At 39.3% G+C, this 22,032-nt stretch overlaps 1 protein-coding gene across 1 annotated transcript in view; it reads left to right on the top strand.

Moving 5' to 3' along the window:
- Positions 1-22,032, top strand: part of SLC15A1 (solute carrier family 15 (oligopeptide transporter), member 1) — a 44,937-nt gene that overhangs the window by 10,917 nt on the left and 11,988 nt on the right. Inside the window, exons 9-19 of the mRNA XM_008578509.1 lie at positions 516-599; positions 3,539-3,621; positions 5,935-6,021; positions 6,579-6,668; positions 8,235-8,279; positions 8,402-8,434; positions 8,519-8,607; positions 9,111-9,192; positions 11,261-11,380; positions 12,476-12,622; positions 13,983-14,032. Of these exons, the coding sequence (XP_008576731.1) occupies positions 516-599; positions 3,539-3,621; positions 5,935-6,021; positions 6,579-6,668; positions 8,235-8,279; positions 8,402-8,434; positions 8,519-8,607; positions 9,111-9,192; positions 11,261-11,380; positions 12,476-12,622; positions 13,983-14,032 (910 nt within the window). The remainder of the gene's footprint in view (positions 1-515; positions 600-3,538; positions 3,622-5,934; positions 6,022-6,578; positions 6,669-8,234; positions 8,280-8,401; positions 8,435-8,518; positions 8,608-9,110; positions 9,193-11,260; positions 11,381-12,475; positions 12,623-13,982; positions 14,033-22,032) is intronic.

Below are 22,032 nucleotides of genomic sequence, written 5' to 3'. Positions count from 1 at the left end.
TGAAGGAAAGAGCAATCACAATAATACGTTGAACTTTCAGAAGAAGAGAACAGGACTGTGGTAACTAGCAGTGGGAAGGGGTGGTTAGGGAGACATTGGTTAACAGACACAAAGAATGATTACATTTTGCAATGATGAATATGCTAATTATCCTTATTTGATCATCACATGTTGTGCACAAATACCGATAGTCAACTCTGTACCCCACAAATATGTATAATCAGTTATGTTTCAACAAAAACAAAACAAAACAAACAAATGGGTCCTGGCTTATTCTCACAAGCCAGGACCACACATCTATTTAGGGGTGAAGATTAGAATCTGTCTCCATCTCCTGCTCTTCCTGCCGCAATGCTACTTTGCTCAGCTGGCAATGATATCAGTGAGGCAAATGGATAAGTCTAGAACATGAAGTGAAAACAGCATGTAATAACCAGGGAGGGATTTTTGTTAATGGGAACAATATGCACATTACGAATGCCATAATGAATTTTAATCCTGTCATTTCTTCCCAGTGCAGCAATGTGGAATTCACAGTAAGCAAGCTTGTTACCCACTGGCGTTTGGGGTTCCTGCCGCTCTCATGGCGGTATCGCTCAGTAAGTAGAAATCAGTGGAATTAATACAAGCCTATGACCAAGTCAGGCTCTACATTAATTATTGACTAATATTTTTTTATGGTGGCTTTTTCCTGGCTATTTTTTTTTTTTTTTACTTTTTATTTTATCAGTATACAATGTAGCTGACTTTCGTGTCCCTTTACAGATTCTTACCTCCCTCCACCCACCCGTCAACATCATATCTGTTCACTTGTCTTCACAAGTTCAAGGAATGTGATTGTTGTGTCTTCTTCCCCGCCCCCCTGTTTGTGTATTTATTTATTTATTTATTTTTAGCTCCCACAAATAAGTGAGAACATGTGGTATTTCTCTTTCTATGCCTGACTTATTTCACTTAATATAATTTTTTCTAAGTCCATCAACGTTGCTGCAAATGGTAGTATTTCATTCTTTTTTAGAGCACAGTAGTATTCCATTGTGTAGAGGTACCACAGTTTCCTTATCCACTCATCTGATGATGGACATTTGGGCTGGTCCCAACTCTTGGCTATTGTAAATAGAGCTGCAGTAAACATGGGAGTACAGGTATTCCTTTAGCATGATGATTTCCATTCCTCTGGGTATATTCCCAGCAGTGGGATAGCTGGGTCATATGTTAGATCTCTCTGTAATTGTTTGAGGTATCTCAGTGTGGTTTTGATTTGCACTTCCCAAATGCTGAGTGATGTTGAGCATTTTTTCATGTATTATTGACAAAATTTTTTAAAGTCCATGTAACAAGTTGCAACAAACAAAATAGTGTGAAGTATTGCCAGATATTAAACATGCTCTGAGCATATCGTTTCAGAGGGAATTGGATTAGAAAAAGGTTGACAGGAAAAGGAATCAACTGACTTGGACATTTAAAGATTTGATATTATTTAGGGGCCGGCCCGGTGGCGCACTGGATAAGTGCGCTGCTTGGGAAGCGCGGCGGCGCTCCCGCCCGAGGGTTCGGATCCCACATACAGACCGGTTCCCGCTCACTGGCTGAGCGAGGCGCAGGAGCAACACCGAGGGTTGCGATCCCGTTGCCGGTCCCCGGTCCAGTGCGGGGGCAACACTGAGGGTTGCGATCCATTGCCGGACAGGGAAAAAGACAAAAAAAATAAAATAAAGATTTGATATTATTTAGGCAGATTAAGAGAAAAGTGATAGAATCTGCTAGACTTGCTGGACCGAGGGCTGAACGCTTTCGTTCTTGGCAACCTGTGCTTATTTATGACTTGCTTGAAGAAACGGCAACCTGGTTCAGTTGCCATTGAAATGTTTCCAATGAACGTCTAAATTTCCATAATCTGTCATCCCAAAATGCTTTGACCGAAATTCCTTCCGTCTGGAAAGAACATATGTGTAAATTAGATGCATTAGTTTGCACATTAGTCTTGACAGTGGCTTTTTAGGAAATGTGAAGAGTTTTCTACATAGAACGGTCTGACCTGAAAGATGGTCATGCAGGAAGGAAGCAGAGCCCCGTGGCCAGCCCACGTCTGCACAGCCTCTTCTCCCGCAGCCGGGGAAGCTCCCAGCTCTGCTCACCTGGTGGTGACATCACTCTCACCGAATTTTGTTTTCAGATCTTGATAGTATCGAATAGGCCCACCATTAACCTCTTTTGTTCATGTTTAGCAATTTAGCCTCATTCTTACATTTATGTCTCAGTATCCTCCTCCTTTTAATGACTCTTTTCTTCTGTAATTCTTCAGATACTGTAATTCTTCAAAGTCTTCAGAGGCTCATTTATGTCTTCTCCTCTTTAATTCTGGGCAGGAGACAAAGAGCACTTCAAAAAGCCTTGCTTTCTGTCAGACACTGTATTAAGCACTTCGAGTAAATTCTCATTTAGTCTGTGCAAGTCATTCTTACATCAAAGATTATGCTTTTTCTCATGGAGGAACTGAGAAAACACCAAATCCTTTGTGTTAACACCACCTCTAGAAATTTCTATGCTTGAATTAGGCTTCAGTTAATCAGAAGATTACAGCTTAAAATATTAGTTGGCAAAAGAAAATGTAGATTCTGTCTACTGGACATCTTGACCTTCATGTCTGCATTGAGGAAGGTCGGCATTAGGTAAGAATACAAGTAAACATCTCTGCTGTCAGCGATAAAGGGCATCTGTAGTACAGACACGTACTTAGAGATATGCTTGGGGGTTCGCACCTGTCAAAATCTCAGGCTCTCTTCATTGAGTAAAAGTAGAATTCAAGCTATCAGTGTTTCCAAGTTATTGAATTGTGGTAGTGAGTAATCAGAAATCCAAGTATAGAAACATGTTTTCAGAGTCTTTTGCAGAAATGCTTTTTTCTAAAAAAGCATTTTATTTTCACAATTTGCCTTTTGCTAAGGTGGTCCTTGGAAGAATGGCCTCATTGAAAAGGTGCTTCTAATTTTTGTAAAACCGTAGCTGCAGATGCAATTCATTGTATTCGCGCTTCTGTACAGTGACCACAGTAAAAGATTCCGCCACATATGATTAAGTAAAAGTTTCAACAAATTAATTCTTTTTTTTCTGAATATTAGGAAGATTCTCTTGCCATTGCAGCCAGAAAATTAGAGCTATTATTTTGTCTTTGTGTAATATACACTGATCTGTTATGTGAACACACTTACTCCTTTTTTCTCCCTTTAAATAGAGAGAGAACTTGTGCTTAAACAGTTGCACTGAATGTCTGTGAGCTACCCCATGTTCTGGGAAGTAGATAGTGTTGGGCTTAAATGTCTGCATATTAGAACACAAATAAAACATTACTCAGAGGCTGCTGTGATTGTTGGAATCAAAGGCACTTCTTAACTATGAGGTAGGTAGGTAAACCCATTCTATAAGTAGTCCAGTTATTTCTGAAACAAGGTTATGACTCAGATAAAAGCACATCTCTCTAGGCCACAGGTAGCTCTGGCAAACACCACATTAACACATCTTATTTTGCCCTGTCTAGTTGTATTTGTCATTGGCAGTGGAATGTACAAGAAGTTTCAGCCACAGGGTAACATCATGGCTAAAGTGGTCAAGTGCATTGGTGTAAGTATTTCAGTAGCTCTCTCTCAATGACGTTTAATCACCCCCAGAACCTTCTACCTCCTTTACATTAAAATCCACCTAAGCTTTGACTTTCCTTTAAACATATATTTAGTGTTCTGAACTGTTTTGATAAATTGCAGTTTCTTCTAAAACTCACCAAATGGAAAAAGACACAAACAGAACTCAAAACGGGAGGAATAGAAATGGCTCTTGAGTTTATAAAGAATGATCAATGGTCAGAGAAAAGCAAATCAAAGTGACTCTTTGTCAAGTTGGCAGACGATGCCTGCTGTTTCCTGGGGAGCAGGGAAGCAAAAATGGGGACCCAGAGTCTAAAGTGTTCCAACACTTAGGGTGAGTGATGCTGCTGTCAGAAATTAAGGCTAAGAAAATAATTTTTAAAAACAAACACAGATTCACATACGATGATTATCATGATAATATTTATAACAGCAAAAACTTAAGTCCACCAAATTGCTGGAAGTAGGAAGATGAGGCTTGAAGTATAGTGCACCTCTGGCACATGGAGCCGCCACCAAAGTCCTGTTTTCAAAGAATATTCGGTGATAGGAATGTGAAGAATTTTTTTTTCCATATGCATCTACTTGGTATATGTGCATGCAGGTACAGTTATAGGCAGGAAAAAAATGTTGACAGTAGGAATCTCTAGATAATGGAGTCAAATAATTTTTTCCCTTATATGCTCTCCATTTTTTTTTCGAGTGAACATATATGTTATATAAAGTGGGCGGGGGAATGTGTTGCTTATTTACAAACAGATACATATGTGGGTAATATTTTGGATGAAAAGGCAGTGGTAAGATACTTTTAGATCACTTACTTTCTCTTCACCTGGCCTTGCTGCATTCGATTATATGGCGTATTTCATTTTGTGCAATGAATGTGCCCTCTCCCTGTCGGAAAAATGCCCTTCAGGAGCAGCTGTTTCCTTTTCCTCTAGCATTAGATTTATTCCCACTGAAAAGTTTTCTTCCAAGCAAAGGGGGCACCTTACCAATTATCTATCCAAGTCCTTCCTTAACAAGTAATTGACAATGTAGTTCAAATTCCAATGGGCCGGCCCGGTGGCGCACTGCATTAGTGCGCTGCTTGGGAAGCGCGGCGGCACTCCCGCCGAGGGTTCGGATCCCACATATAGACCGGTTCCCGCTCACTGGCTGAGCGAGGTGCGGGAGCAACGCCGAGGGTTGCGATCCCGTTGCCAGTCCCGGTCCGGTACGGGGGCGACACTGAGGGTTGCGATCCGTTGCCGGACACGGAAAAAAGACAAAAAAAAAAAAAAAAATTCCAAAAGAGCAACTTCAAGCTACCTCGAGTCATGAGAACTGTATTGCCCAGTTTCCTAAAAGCAGCCCATAGCTTTAACATTCCCCATAGTGACACGCACGTCCCCAGGAGCCACCACCGTCACCCTCTTGTTGCTACATCATTGCAAATGCACTTTGCTTTTCCTAAAGGCCTCTCCCAAACGCCACTAACAGGGAATCTTACTACCCCTAATTTTATGCTGGGTGGGTCATCATATTTTTCTGATTAGTGTTACCATATTTTAAAATATGTTTAAAATACATTTAAACATACAAACAAGTCTTAAAATACGTTTGTATGTTTAAGGTTTAAATAACCTTTATTTCTATGTAGTGGGTTCTCACTCAAGTTTAAAAACTGACAATGCAGATATTGGAAAGCTTTTAAGTATGTTTGGAACAACTTGTAAGTCTAGTTACTCAAACATAAACTTTATAAACTCTAAACACAGATCAAATATTTCTGATAAAAATTTAACATACAAATTGAGATTTGCCTTAAGTGTAAAATACTCCCTAGATTTTGAAAACTTAGTAAGAAAAATGAATGTAAAAATTCTTAACAATTTTTTAGTAATGATTACGTATTAAAATTGTATTTGGGGTTTACTGGGTTAAATAAAATATATTTAAAATGAATTTCACCTGTCTTGCTTTTACTTGTTGATATGGCTACTCAAAAACTTAAATTACAACCGTGTCTTGCATTATATTTCTACTATATGTGCTTCCCTAGAGAATCTGGAGAGTAAAGGAGTGACAGCGTGACTCTGTTTACCCCAACTCAAGCGCTCTTAGTTAGAAACAGACTAGAAATAAACGCATCGGTTATGCCTCGCAACATGCTCAGTTTACTAGTATATACGATTTTGTATTCTGCTTTTCTCACAAGCATACTTTTCCATTAAAGGGGGTTTGGTTGAAATGTGTTTCCCTGATAAAGTAGTTGGTTCTTTTAAAATTTGATTTTTCTTCTTTCCTTCAGTTTGCCATCAAAAATAGATTTAGGCATCGGAGTAAGAAATTCCCCAAGAGGGAGCATTGGCTGGACTGGGCTAAAGAGAAATATGATGTAAGTGACTGTCACCACTGCAGGGGTCCCGGTTCCTATAGAAAGCAAACATCCAACATTTCAACTCAGATTATTAAGGCTTCCCGGACAAAATCATCAGCTGTATCCTCCCAACCTTTATTAGCATATCAAACAAGAGTACGTGTGAATGCTTTCTTAAAAAATTGAGAATTTGATAAACAATGGATATAATTTATCTGGAAACAATATTACCCTTTCATAGTTATTTATTTAGTATAATCTGCCATTAATTATATGTGATCGTGAGCACATAACTTTAGTTTGAACATAGAAGAGTTAAGTGGTGGTGATGGTGGGGTGGGCTTTACATTGAGTAAATGCGAGTAATTTGCCTCCTGAATGGATGTTTTTGTCCATATTTCAAATAGCTTAGAAATGTTCAGTTTTCTAAAGAAACCTGTGGTCATGTTCTTTGGAACAATTAATACCTCCAGTTTGTCTCTAGATGCCAGTATCTCTGCACTGAAACTAAGCAGTGCCTGAGAACTGAGTGACACAGTCACGGCTGACCTGTCCCTCCCCCACTCCAACTACAGGAGCGGCTTGTCTCTCAAATTAAGATGGTTACGAGGGTGCTGTTCCTGTATATTCCACTCCCAATGTTCTGGGCCTTGTTTGATCAGCAGGTAATGTGAAACTCTGTTTCTGTGCATCTTCATTTAGCAAACACACATTGGGCACCACCATGTACCAAGCTGTCCTTAGTATTTAGCTCATTAAAATGTTCTCTTCCAGTTTCTTTTTATATTTCACTTATTTGTTAGATCACATTGAGTTTATTGTAAAAAACCAATTCTAGGTGGTTCTATCCACATTTCTGTTGCAAAGTAATGAAGAAGATTAGGTGTGGTCAAGTAAAGTAGCCATGGGTAAGATTTCATCCAAGCATCCACGACTCTTGCCAATCAAAACTGGGAGCAAGGAGTTTGTTTTCCTACTGATACACCATGGAAAAAAGGAGCATTGCCTTTGATGGGATACACAGAATATCTGAACTGAGAGGAGCGTGATATCTTCCACTCTAAAATGGAATGCTTGGGCTGGAAGTACCATTCAGAGATGTGAAAGGACTCCACCAAAATTATCCCTCTCTGAGCAAGGACCTAGAACCAGATATCTGGCTTCTGGCACAGTCTTTCTACTCAGATGGAAGACACATGCCCAGGGATTTTTCACAATAGTGTTAGACAATTCAAAGCGTGTTGCCCAGTAGCCAAAGCAATAAGATATTGTTTCTTTTAGAAGCTGAAGTTTTAAAAATTTATGAACCCATGTGGTTTTATTGTGCAGGAAGGATTATTATAAGGGTAAACCACCTCTTGAAAAAAATTTCAGTGTACACATTAATCTCCTTATTTCTAAGTATGAGATTTACACAGCATCTTAGGGACCAAGGGGGCAGTCTTGCATGTTGGATGGGAGCCAGCTATTGGACTTGTGCTAGAAATACATTCATCACCTAGTAATAACTTGGGGTTATAACTCTTAACCCTTCTGAAAGCATCATAACCCACCGCCAGGCTGTGAGGATCAAATTAGACAATGTATATAAAGTACTCGGTGACTGGCATATATGAAGCTCTCAAAGAGTAGCACAGCTCCTGGCTGTCTATGATGTCCTCCTGGTGGAGTTGATAGATTCATACTGAAACATTCACATGTTCAGTCTTCCGTGGGAATAATCATATATACTTGTACAGTACTGTGTCATCTTTTACTATAAAACAGGTTGACTGTAACTAGGCTGCCCAGGATTAAATCCATTACTCTCTTGATGGAGATCCATGTTAGGCGGACCTAGACTGTCCAAAGTGGCTCTTAATAATGATGTCCTTGAAACTCTGATGCCAGGGAACATAGACTATTCTCAGTGTACAAAGCAGCTTTCACCTTGCAGGTGATGTCATGCTTACCAACAAGCCTCAGAAATGCACTTTTGTGTTAGTACTCTGTACATCTTCATGTAGGGTTGGAGAACTACATATTGTGTTCACTTGTACAACAGAAACACAGCTTACTTCTTTTTGCCTAGTATCATAATGGAGCTGGGAGACAAACTTAGTGTTTAAAACCATTTTAAATCCCGTAACACTTCACGCCTCATTCCTGATTTGGAAACAATTCAATACTGACTTGTAAAATTTTAAAAGCCCATGTTCCCAAATGATGTAGCAAATGTATTCATTTTTAAGGGCTCCAGGTGGACACTTCAAGCAACAACTATGAATGGGAAAATTGTAAGTTTGGAATATCAAGATCCTTCACCTTCCCTGGCCACTACTTTGTTTTAGTCCCTCTGTCCTCTTTCTCTTTCCCTTTCATGACATTTTTTAATGAGACTTTTCCCCCCCCTTTTTAGGGAGCTATTGAAATTCAGCCAGATCAGATGCAGGTAGGAGAAAATATTTAAATTGCTTTCAGAGATCAAGGTCATCTTTGAGACAACATTAACACTTTACCTCTACTTCATCTGCAGACTGTGAATGCCATCTTGATTGTGATATTGGTTCCCATTGTGGATGCCGTGGTGTATCCTCTGATTGCAAAGTGTGGCTTCAATTTCACGTAGGTGGCTGGTTGGTTTAGGTTGGTTGAGGCTCTACTGTTCCTAGGGTTTTGCAAATAGGGCTGCACCCCTCCCCTCCAGTGCTTCAGCAGCCACTCCCACAACACACATGTATGATGCAGGTTTTGAAGAAATGAATTAAACAAAGGTTTGTGTGCCGATGTTTCTGAAAATGTCCTTTAAAAGTGCTATTAATGGCAGCCTGAAAAAGCCTCTAATTAAGGCTCTCTTATGTATGTAGGTGATAGAAATGTTAACTGTAATTAAGTATCAGCTGAACTATAGTTCTAGAAAAGAAATGTAAAAATGCTCATGAGAAGCTGTATTCCATTTATCCTCCTTGCTCCTGGTCATGAATAGCAGCAGTAGAGACCCTTTCAAGCCCATGTGTTTTTGTAGGGAAGTTAGTTTTGTTTGGGGACAGTGTACATCCTTTGGGGGCATATGGCTAGCTCACTTGTGTGAGACTGGTTGAGGTTCACTCTCTTCTTGTCTTGACCAGCTCTTTGAGGAAGATGACAGTTGGGATGTTCCTGGCTTCCATGGCTTTTGTGGTGGCTGCAATTGTGCAGGTGGAAATTGACGTGAGTTGCCCTCTCATTCTCCAGTGTCCCTTCCTGGTGGGTTTAGAAGGAGCCCTCAGAACCTGTCTCTCTCCAGGACCTAGAGGATTAGTGGAGGCCAGGGTCTATTCCTGTAAACTAAGGCCTGGAGCTACGGACAGTGGGAGGCAAGGGGCAAAATAGTCCCTTCCAGTAAGTGAACACCGCAGATTCTTGTTACTGCAAGAGTGCAGCTGGGGATAGGGTCAAATGCTGGGCGTCATTAGGAGAAAACATTTACATCAATAGCTTCTATTGATAACACCTTTCTTATGATGGGGACGGGGTTTATGGAACTTGTTCTTTTGCGGTCTGAACTCCTAGGAAACCTGGTTAAAAGTTCACCATTCACAAACAAGCATCACTTCAAAAATGTATAAGTTGTCTTTTTGATGGGAAAATGCATTTTGGATTCTAACGTTTCTAATAACAGATAGTTCCCAAACTAATCACACATCTGCTGGGCCCACAGAGGATTCAACAAGGCTCCTAATGCTGTTAGTCTGAGATAAGTTCCTAGAAATAGGGCATTATGAGGTGCGTAAGACAAGAGGTGAGAGGGCTTCTCAATTTCTCTTTTAAAAAATTTTTAATTGTGGTAAAACATACATAACATAAAATTGACCACCTTGTCCATTTTTAACTGTACAGTGCAGTGGTGATGAGCATGTTCACATTATTGTGCAATCTCAGAATCCTTTTCATCTTGCAAAACTGAAACTCTGAACCATTGAACAGCTCCCCGTTCCCCTCTTCTCCCGGACGCTGACAACCACCATTCTGCTCTTCGTCTCTGTGAATTTATCTACTCCAGGCACCTCATACACATGAGATCATTCAGTATTTATCTTCTTATAACTGGCTTATTTCACTTAACCTGATGTCCTTAAGGTCCGTCCATGTTGCAGCATGTGTCAGAATTTCCTTCCCTTTAAAGGCTGAATAATATTCCATTGTATGTTGTATTAGTCCATTTCTGCTGCTTATAACAGAATATCTGAAAGTGAGTAATTTGTAAAGAAATGACATTTATTTCTCACAGTTTTGGAGCTGGAAAGTCCACAGTCCAAGAGACACCTCTGGCGAGGGCCTTCTTCTGGGTGGGAATTCCTTACAGAGTCCTGTGGCAACCAGAGTGTCACATGGCAAGAGAATGGGATGAGGAAGAGAGTTGACCTCACTTGCTGTCCTAAAGCCATCAGAACCACGCCCATGACAAGCCATGAAACCATGAATAGATCAATCCATCCGTGAGGGCACAGTCCTCGCTATCCAATCACCTCTTACAGGCCCCACCTTCCACCACCACATTGGGAGTTAAGTTCCAGCATGAGCGTGGGGGGACATTCGAACCACAGCATGTGCATGTAACACACTTTGTGTACCCATTCTTCTGTTGATGGGCACTGGGCTGCCTCCACCTTTAGGCTATTGTGAATAACACTGCCATGAACATGGCTGTGCTCACTCTCTCTTGAACATAGCTAGCTTTGTGGAAAATGGGTTGTGGGCTAAAATAGACATGGATTGCTTTAGTGACACTGGGATTTGAGAGAGGGCCTTACAGAGAAAAAGAAAAAAACTCTGAACAAAAGTGTGGCCGCAGGAGGGCAGAAAGCATTTGTGAGCAGATGTTTAGAGCACTGTGCCCAGGGCTGAGGACTGGGCTTCCAGGGTTACAGGGGGGGACCCTGGAGTCCAGGGAGTGCGGACCTCAGGTGCCATGACAGGAGAAGCAGTCATTTAGGCTATGCTTCCTCTGACCCCCTCACATATTGAGCTTCATATCTTGGCTTCCTTTGACCTGGAGGAATCTTGGCTAGATAAGCCCAAGAGCAGCCTCTTTCTGATCACTGCAGTATTGTGTAGAAAAATCATTTTCTGTGGGTGCCATGAGGTAAGTGAATGGTAGGCTTAGTGGGGGGTCTTGGCACGTCTCAGTCAGCACAGCTTTCAATGGGGACAGAAAAGGGACTCCCGTACCAAGGTGAAGATGATCCTCAAAGTTGCACTGAAGACCTCACTGTCAGTTTTATTTTATTTTGCTCAGAAAACTCTTCCAGTCTTCCCCAAAGGAAACGAAGTCCAAATTAAAGTTTTGAATATAGGAAATAGCAACATGACTATATCTTTTCCTGGAAATGACGTGACACTTGACCAACTGTCTCAAGTAAGTGGAAGGAGAGGCAACCTTCTTTTCTGTCTTCTGACCTGAGTTATGATGGGATTTGGAGAAGATGTTTCTCTCGCTCCAAATCCTTGTATAAATCCCAAGACCAGCCCAAAAGCGAAATGTCTGAGCCGCTTGATGTCATTCTGGCTTTACTCTAGACCAGTGTGCCTCAAACTTTAACATTTTTAAAAGGAACTTTAACATATTTTAAACAAATCACCTAGGAAGCTCGTTAAAATGCAGATTCCTCATCAGGAGGTCTGAAATGCTGCATTTTAAACAAGCTCTCAGTGATACTGCTGCTGCTGGTGCATGGATCCACACTCTAAATTACAAGGATCTAGGTTAGTGGTTCAGAACAGGGGCTGATTTTGCCCCCAGAGGGCATTTGTCAATCTCCGGAGACATTTTTTGTTGTTGCCACTGGGAGTGTTCTGGGCATCTCATGTGTAGAAGCCCGGGATGCTGATACGCAGCCCTCCAAAGAATTATTTGGCCCAAATGTCCACAGTGCCAGGGTTGGAAAGCCCTTACCCAGATGGTGGTGGTTTTGTATTCATGGCTCTAAGTCTTGAGTCCATATTGGAATCCCCTGGAGAGCTTTGAAGATGCTGATACCTGGGTCCAAACCACAGAGATTTTTATTTAGCTGGTCTTACTTCTGTCCAGCCATGGTTGAGAACCACTACCTTAGATAGAGACGTTGCCAAGCTAATAACCTTGAAGAAAAAAAGCCTGACTCCTGATGCTTGGGGCAGCCCCGTGTGGATTTCACCACGGCTGTTGCTTTTCCCCTGTTGCTGTCCTTTGCCTGATGGTAGAAATAATTTCCATAACATTTATCTTCATAAAACAAAATAAAAGTAAAATGCTAAATGAAAAGTATAATTCCCGTGGCAATCCTAAACTAATTCATGACAGAGTTCATGGTGGGGAGGTGAGGCAAATAAATGCCAACTCCCCACAAGGTATATTTTTTAATGTGTGTGAACATGAACTTGGAATGTTCGATAACATGCTGTTACGATGTTCAATTGCACAGTGAAGAGCAAGACTCTAGTATTAACTGCGGCTCCTTTCCCCCATCTATAGACAAATGAATTTATGACTTTCACTGCGGACAAACTGACAAGTATAAACATTTCTTCTGCTGGATCACCAGACACTGCAGTAACTTATGACTTTGAGCAGGGCCATCGCCACACTCTTCTAGTGTGGGCCCCCAACCAATACCGAGTGGTGAGTAGTTGGACACCCGCAGCAGACTCTTGGCTATTTGTGATACTGGAGACATGGTTTTTTATTGGTGTGAGTTTGTTTTACCTCTCTGCAGTATTATATTAGATAATCCTCAATTTCTGCCTTCTTTAAGAGCATATGTCATTTGATTTCCAATAAAAGCTGGACTGGCATATGAGAAAGGTTAATGTTAATTTAAATTTTAAAAAATAGCTTGGTATGGTATGGTGTGTGTGTGCATATGTGTGTGCATGGGTGTGTACACAAGTCACACAGAGTACATATGTGCATTCTCAGGGACTTTTTTTTTTTTTCTTTTTGTCTTTTTTTTGTGTCCGGCAACGGATCGCAACCCTCAGTGTCGTGCCCGTACCAGACCGGGACCGGCAACGGGATCGCAACCCTCGGTGTCGCACCCACACCTCACTCAGCCAGTGAGCGGGAACCGGTCTGTATGTAGGATCCGAACCCTCGGTGGGAGCGCCACCGCGCTCCCAAGCGGTGCACTGTAGCAGTGCGCCACCGGGCCGGCCCCACAGGGACTTTTTGAGATGTCATTTAAAATATATCTTTAATTGCATTAACTTAAAAATTTGCACCGAATAATTGGAAAATTAGAGCAGTTGCTGAAAAAATGTGAGCATATTAGGTAAAAGTGATATAATATATGTAAAATATTTGATGGCATCATATAGACATCTAGATATGCTATTCGGCACATAAAGAAGCTGTGAAGTTGTAGTTGAACTAAACAGAGGAGCTGTGGGCATTCTGTAAGGTGAATTTAAGTGAGCCTCTACAGAACCGCAATACAGAATTAGGACTCTCGGTCATCTGCTTAATTAGGGAGCTGTTGAGTGGCTTGCTCTAACTTCTAGGAGGGCAATGCTCTGTGAAACCACTGGCAAGAAAGAATCAAAAATTGTAGAGGCTCAGGTTAGCCTTAAGGAAAATCAGGGCTGAAGAAATGGAGCCCTTCCAATGTAATTATGCCCTTAGCTGCTAGGACAAGTGTCAACACCACTCTCTTTCTCAAAGGCTGAAATGGTAATCTGAACTCATTCTAATGAATTAGATTTTGAAAATGTCTTTATTGGCCGGCCCGGTGGCGCACTGCTACAGTGCGCCGCTTGGGAGCGCGGTGGCGCTCCCGCCAAGGGTTCGGATCCCACATATAGACCAGCCGCTCACTGGCTGAGCGAGGTGCGGGCACAACACCGAGGGTTGCGATCCCGTCGCTGGTCCCGGTCCGGTACGGGCGCAACACTGAGGGTTGCGATCTGTTGCCGGTCACGAAAAAAGACAAAAAGGGAAAAAAAAAAAAAAGAAAATGTCTTTATATTACTGTTTTCTCTCTCAGGTAAAAGATGGCCTTAATGAGAAGCCAGAAAAAGGACAAAATGGAATCAGGTATGTATATTTCTTTAAAACTTAAGTTATATCGGCCACTTACGGAAGTAATGCACACGCATAGTAAAGTTCGACTGTAATGAGGATATAGAGTGAGAGTATGGGGTTTGTCCCAAGAATGTAAGGCTGGCTCAATATTAAAAAAAAATCAATCAATATAATCCACCATCTTCTCTTAATAAAAAGAGAAATCTATATCTTATCTCATCGATTGATAAAGAAAATTTGATAAAATTCTACATCCCACCAAGGTCAAGGGTTCGGATCCCCATTTTGGCCAACTGCCAAAAAAAAGAAAAAAAGAAAAGAAAATTCTGTATCCATTCATGATAAAAATTCTCAGCCAACTAGGAACAGAAGATAACTTATCCTGAAAAAGTACAACTACAAACAACTCAAGCTAACATTATACTTCATGGTGAAAGTCTAAATGCTTTCTCCTAGGACCAGGAACGAGGAAGGTTGTCCATTCTCCCCACTCTTATTCAACATCCTTCTGGATGCACAGCAATGAGACTAGAAAAAAAAGTAAAAGCATCTAAGTTGTAAAGGAAAAAATAAAATTATTTTTATCTTGTTCATAGTTGACAATTGTTTATATAGAAAGTCCTCAGGACTCTGCCAAAAAAACCCTCAGAGAAGCAGTAAGTGAGGTTAGAAAGGTCCCAGGATGCAAGGACAACACAAAATCATGTTTCTATGTACTAGCAATGGACAATTGGAAACTAAAATTTAAAAACCATATCACTTACAATATCTCCCCCTAAAATATAAAATACTTAAGTATAAATCTAACAAAAGATGTGCAGGATTTGAATTCTAAAAATTACAAAATGCTTATGGAAGAAATCAGTGAAAAACTAAATAAATGGAGAAATAAACTGTGTTCATTGATTAGAATACTTAAATACAGTCGATCTATGAGTTTAGTGCAATTCCTATGAAAATCATAGCATTTTTATAGACACAGACAAGCTGATTCCAAAATTTATATGGAAAGACAAAGAAACTAGAATAGCCAAAATAATTTTGAAAAAAAATAAAGTTGGAAGACTCATACTACTACCAATTTTAAGATTTATTGTAAAAATCAAGACAAAGTGCTTTGGCAATGGAATAGACCATAGATCAATGGAATAGCCCAGAAATAGATCCACAGAAGTACAGCAAACTGATCTTTGCCAAAGGTGCAAAGACAATTCCATGGATTAAGGAAAGATTTTTCAACAAGGGGTGTTGAAACATTTGGACATTTATATGTAAAAAATGAACTTGATATAAACCTCACATCCTATGCAAAAATTTTATACATAAATATATAAAATTCTTACACATCTTATATGAAAATTAACTCAAAAATTATTATAGATGTACATGTAAAATGTGGAACTATAAAATTTACATATAAAAATAGTCTGTGACCTTGGGTTGTTAGATATGACACCAAAAGCACAATCCATAAAAGGAAAATTTGATAAATTAGACTTCAGCAAAATTGAAAATGTTCATTCTGTCAATCTCACTCTTAAGGGGATGAAAAGATAAGCTACAAACTGGGAGGAAATATTTACAAATCACATATCTAACAAAGAGCTTGTATCCAGAGTATATAAAGTACCCTCAAAACTCAGTAATAAGAAAATGACCCAATTTAAAAATAAAGCAAACTATTTTAACAGACACGTCACCAGAGAAGATAGACATATGGCAGATAAGCACATGAAAAGATATTCAACATCACTGACCATTAGAGAAAAATGAACTAAGACCACAGTGAGTTATCATGACACACCTATTGGACGGCTATAATAATTTTTTGAAAACTGACAATACCACATGTTGGTGAGGATACAGAGCAACTGGAACTCTCAAGCATTGCTAGTGGGAGTGCGATATGGTATAGCCCCTGAAAAACAGTTTGGCAGTTTCTTATAAAGTTAAACACACACATAAAATCCAGCCATCCCACTCTTGGACATTTACTCCAGAGAAATGCAAACTAATCTTCACCTAATAACCTATACATGAATGTTTATAGAAGCTCTATTTGTAATCACCAAAGACTGTAAATCACCCAAATGGTCTTCAGCTGGTGATGGACAGGTAAACGAATAGACTTCATGCTAGTGTGTACTTTTGTCTCTATCATCTCATGTTTTAGTGGCAACTAGTAAAAACTAAAATCAGAAATTGTTAAAAGGATGGCCTCAGGGGAATAGGGACTGAGATTGAAGCTCGAGGCAAACAGGAGACCTGTTCTCATTTTCCCATCATTTATTCTTATTTTTCTAAAAAAAAAATGTTTATAGCAAATTGGTGTTGGGGGGCATACAGTTCTATAAATTTTAACACATGTCTAGATTCACATAAAGACCATCACAATCAGAATACATTGCCCCCAAAATTGTGCTGCCCCATAGTCAAGGCTTTCCTCTACTCCTAACCCATGGCAACCACTAACCTGTTCTCCCCTATAGTTTTTTTGCTTTCCCAGAATATCTTGAAAATAGAATATACAGTATGTAACTTTTTGACTGGCCTTTTTCACAGCATAATGCATTTGAAATTTGTTCACATTGTTATGTGTATCAATAGTTTGCTCCTTTTCTTTTTCTTTGCTGAGTAGTATTCCATTGTATGATACCAGTCATATTGGGTTGAGGCCCACCCTAATGACTTCATTTTACCTCTTTAAAGACCTTCTCTCCAAATACAGTCACATTCTGAGGTGCCAGGGTTAGGGCTCTAACATGCAAAGTTGGGAGGGACACAATTCTGCTCATAACGCCTTCTTTTGAATCTTTGGGATTATTGCTTTTTGGTTATTGTTTAATTTTTTTATTGAAACATGATTGATTATACATATCTGTGGGTTACCGCATTGAATATCAATACCTGTGTGTAATATGTGATGCTCGAATCAGGATAATGAGTACATAGAACATTATACACTATAAGCATTTTTTTTGGCCCTTTACCAATTTCTTGCTAAACCACCTCCCCCTCCCCCTTTCCCACCTCTGGTAACCTCAGTTCTGTTCTCTCCTTTTGAAAGTTCAACATATTATTGTGATTGTTGTATCTTTATTTTTACTTTTTTATTTTTAGCTCCCACTTAGGAGTGAGGATATGTGGTATGTCTCTTTCTGTGCCTGGCTGATTTCACTTAACATGATTTTCTCTAAATTCATCCATGTTGCTGCAAATGGCAGAATTTCATTCTTTTTTATGGCAGGGTAGTATTCCATGAGTATACATATCACATTTTCCTTATCCGGTTGTCCATTGATGGACATTTAGGTTTGTTCCAACTCTTGGCTATTGTAAATTGAGCTGCAATAAACATGGAATGCAGGTATCCCTTTGACATGATGAATTCTATTCCTTTAGGTATAGACCCAGCAGTGGGATTGCTGGATCATATGGTAATTCTATCTGTAGTTGTTTGAGAAACCTCCATACTGTTTTCCATAATGGCTGCACTAAGTTACAGTCCCATCAACAGTGAGTGCAGGAGGGTTCCCCTTTCTCCACATCTTCACCAGCATTTGTTATTCTCTGTCTTTTTGGTAATAGCCAGTCTAACTGGGGTGAGATGATATCTCAGTGTGGTTTTGATTTGCATTTCCCTAATGCTGAGTGATATTGAGCAGTTTTTCATGTGTCTGTTGGCCATTTGTATCTCTTCCTTTGAGAAATGCCCATTTAGCTCCTTTACTCGTTTTTTAATTGGGTTACTTTTTTTTTTTTTTTTCTGTTTAGTTGTTTGAGTTCCTTGCATATTCTGGATATTAATCCCTTGTCAGATGCATGGTTTGCAAATATTTTCTCCCATTCTGTAGGTTGTCTTTTTGCTCTGTTAATTGTTTCTTTTGCTCTGCAGAATCTTTTTAGTTTGATATGATTCCATTTGTTAATTTTTTTCTTTCGTTGTTTGTGCTTTTGGGGTCTTATAAAGTCTTTGCCCAGTCCTACTTCCTAAAGTTTTTCCCCTATATTTTCTTTTAGTAGTTTTATAGTTTTAGGTCTTATATTTAACTCTTTAATCCATTTGGGGTTGATTTGGTATATGGTGAGAGGTATGGGTCTAGTTTCATTCTTCTACCTATGGATGTCGAGTTTTTCCAGCACCGTTTATTGAAGAGGCAGTCTTTTCCCCATTGTATGTTCTTGCTACCTTTATTGAAGATCAAATCAAGTCACCTTTATTGTGACTTGATTTCTGGGTTCTCTATTCTGTTCCATTGGTCCGAGTGCCTGTTTTTATGCCAGTACCATGCTGTTTTGGTTGCTACAGCTTTGTAGCATAATTTGAGATCAGGTAGTATAAAGGCTCTGGCTTTATTTATTTATTTATTTTTGCTCAGGATTGCTTTGGGTATCTGGGGTCTTTTGTTGTTCCATATGAACGTTAGGATTGTTTTTTCTATTTCTGTGAAGAATGTCATTGGTATTTTGATGAGGAATATATTGAATATGTAGATTGCTTTGAGTGGTATGGACATTTTCGCAGTGTTGATTCTTCCAATCCAAGAGTATGGAATGTCTTTCCATCTTTTTGTGTCCTTTTTAATTTCATTCAGCAGTGGTTTGTAGTTCTGAATGTAGATATCTTTCACCTTCTTGGTTAAATTGATTCCTAGGTATTTTATTTTATTTTTTGATGACGATTGTAAATGGGCTTGCTTTCTTGATTTCTATTTCTTCGAGTTCATTGTTGGAGTATAAAAATGCTACTGACTTTTGCATGTTGATTTTGTATCCTGCAACTTTACTAAAATCATTTATCGGGCCGGCCCGGTGGCGCACTGCTACAGTGCACCGCTTGGGAGTGCGGCGGCGCTCCCGCCGAGGGTTCGGATCCCACATACAGACCGGTTCCCGCTCACTGGCTGAGCGAGGTGCGGGCGCAGCACCGAGGGTTGCGATCCCATTGCCGGACATGAAAAAAGACAAAAAGGAAAAAAAAAATCATTTATCAGCTCTAAGAGTTTTTTGGTAGAGTCTAGGTTTTTCTATATACAAGATCATGTCATCTGCAAACAGGGACAGTTTGACTTCATCTTTTCCAAGCTGGATGCCCTTTATTTCTTTCTCTTGCCTGAATGGTCTGGCTAGTACTTCCAATGCTATTTTAAATAGGAGTGGTGAGAGTGGGCATCCTTGTCTTATTCCTGTTTTTAAGGGAAAGGTTTTCAACTCTTTCCCATTCAGGATGATATTGGCAGTGGATTTGTCATATGTGGCTTTTATTGTGTTGAGATATTTTCCTTCTATACCTAATTTGCTGAGAGTCTTTACCATGAAGGGAGGTTGAACTTTGTCAAATGCTTTTTCTGCATCTATTGAGACAATCATATGGTTTTTTCTCTTCATTTTGTTGATGTGGTGTATCACATTTATTAACTTGTGTATGTTGAACTACCCTTGCCATGTGTTGCTGTATTGTTTGCTAATATTTTGTTGAGGATTTTGTGTCTATGTCCATCAAAGATATTGGCCTGTAGTTTTTTTTGTTGTATCTTTGTCTGGTTTTGGTATCAGGTGATGCTGGCCTCATAGAATGAGTTTGGGAGAATGGTCTCTGTTTCAATTTTTTGGAACAGTTTGAAGAGAATTGGTATTAATTCCTCTTTAGAAGTTTGGTAGAATTCAGCAGTAAAGCCATCTGGTCCTGGGCTTTTCTTTGTTGGGAGAGTGCTGGTTACTGCTTCTATCTCATTGCTTGTTACGAGTCTGTACAGGTTTTCTTGGTTCAGTCTCAGTTTGAATGTGTCCAGAAATTTATCTATTTTCTCCAGGTTTTTAAATTGTTGGCATATAGTTGTTTATAATAGCCTCTAATGATTGTTTGTATTTCTGTGCTATCAGTTGTGTGTCTCCTCTTCCACTTCTGATTTTTGCTATTTAGGTATTCTTTTTTTTTTTTTTTTTTTTGTAGTTAGCCTAACTAATAATGGTTTGTCTATTTTGTTTATCTTCTAAAAAACCAACTTTTTGTTTCATTGATCTTTTGTATCACTGTTGTCCTGATTTTAATTATTTCTTTCTGTCTATCTGGGGATTGGATCTTTCTTGTTTTTCTAGTTCTTTGAGGTGCAGCAGTAGGTTGTTTATTTGAAATCTTTCTATTCTTTTGATGTAAGCATTTGTTGCAATGAACTTCCCTCTTAGTACTGCTTTTGCAATGTCCCACAAGTTTTGGTGTGATATGTCTTTATTTTCATTAGTTTCAAGAAATTTTTTGATTTCCTGCTTAATTTCTTCTTTGACCTATAGGTTGTTCAAGAGCATGTTGTTTAACTTCCATGTATTTGTATAGTTTCCAGAGTTTCACTTATTATTGATCTCTAGTTTTAAACTGTTGTGGTCTGAGAAGATACTTGAAATGATTTCAATTTTTAAAAAATTATTGAGACTTGATTTGTGACTTAACATGTGGTCTATCCTGGAGAATGTTCCATGTGCTGAGAAGAATGCATATTCTGTGGTTTTTGGATGAAAAATTCTGTAGATATCTGCCAAGTCTAATTGGTCTAAAGCGTAGTTTAAATCCTGTGTTTCTCTGTTGATTTGTTGCCTAGATGATCTGTCCAATGCTGAGAGAGGTGCATTCAGGTCCTGAACTATTATCATATCAGGTTCTGTCTCTTTCTTTAGGTCTAAGAGTGTTTGCTTTATGTATCTGGGTGCTCTGATGTTGAATGTATATATATTTATGATTGTTATGTCTTCTCACTGGATAGATCCCTTTATCAATATATAATGACCTTCTTTGTCTCTTTCTATGGATTTTTGGTTTAAAGTCTATTTTATCTGATATTAAAATAGCTACTTCTACTCGTTTTTTATTTCCATTTGTGTCATATATCTTTTCCATCCCTTCACTTTTAGTTTGTGTGTATCTTTAAAGGTGAGGTGAGTCTCTTGTGGACAGCATATAGTTGGGTCTAGTTTTATATTCCAGTCAGTCTATGTCTTTTGAATGGGGAATTTAATCCATTTACACTTAGGCATGTTATTGAAATGTATTGTCTTACTCCCGATATTTGATTGCTTTTCTTATGGTTGATTTAAATATCTCTTATTCCTTTCTTTCCCTTTTATTGTTTGTCTTCAGTTTTCATCGATTTTTTGAGGTGATATGGTATAGTTTCTTTCTCTTTCCCATTTGCAGATCTGCTCTACCAGTGGTGTTTATTCTTTCTCACATATTTGTGGTGGTGATTATCGTTTCTTGGGTTCCAGGTGCAGGACTCCCTTAAGGATTTCTTGTAGAGCTTGTCATGTGGTGGTGAACTCCTGCAGCTTTTGTTTGTCTGGGAAATATAGTATTTCACCTCCATTTCTGGAGGATAGCTTTGCTGGGTATAGTATTCTTGGGTGGCAGTTTTGTTTATTTTTGCTTTAGTACTTTGAATATATCATCCCATTCTCTTCTGGACTGTAGGGTTTCTGCTGAAATTCTGCTGTTAGTCTAATGAGGACTCCCTTATAAGTGACTTGACACTTTTCTTGCTCTTTTTAGGATTCTCTTTGTCTCTGACTTTTAACAGTTTGACTCCAATGTGTCTGGGAGAGGACCTTTTTGGATTGAATCTGTTTGGGAATCTTTGAGCCTCTTGTATCTGGAAGTCCATGTCTACCAATACCTGGGAAGTTTTCCTCTATTATTTCATTGAATATGTTTTCAATGGCTTTTCCTTTCTCCTCCCCTTCTGGAGTACCTATGATTTGGATGTTTGTGTGCTTAAGGTGGTCTGCTAGCTCTCTTAGATTTTCTTTCTTTCTTTTTTATTTTAATTTATCAATATACATTGTAGTTGATTTTCATGTGCCTTTACCAATTCCTCTTTCCTCCCTCCCTCTCCCCCCTCACCCCCATCAATATCATATTTCTTCACTTGTCTTTTTTTTTTTTTTTTCTTCTGTCTTTTTTCCGTGTCCGGCAACGGATCGCAACCCTCAGTGTTGCCCCCGTACCGGACTGGGACCGGCAA

The sequence above is a fragment of the Galeopterus variegatus genome, unplaced genomic scaffold (genome assembly GCF_000696425.1).
Source record: "Galeopterus variegatus unplaced genomic scaffold, G_variegatus-3.0.2 Scaffold74, whole genome shotgun sequence".
Lineage (NCBI taxonomy): Eukaryota > Metazoa > Chordata > Mammalia > Dermoptera > Cynocephalidae > Galeopterus > Galeopterus variegatus.
The sequence above is the reverse complement of the archived record's forward strand: the minus strand, read 5'-3'. Positions and strand labels throughout refer to the sequence as shown.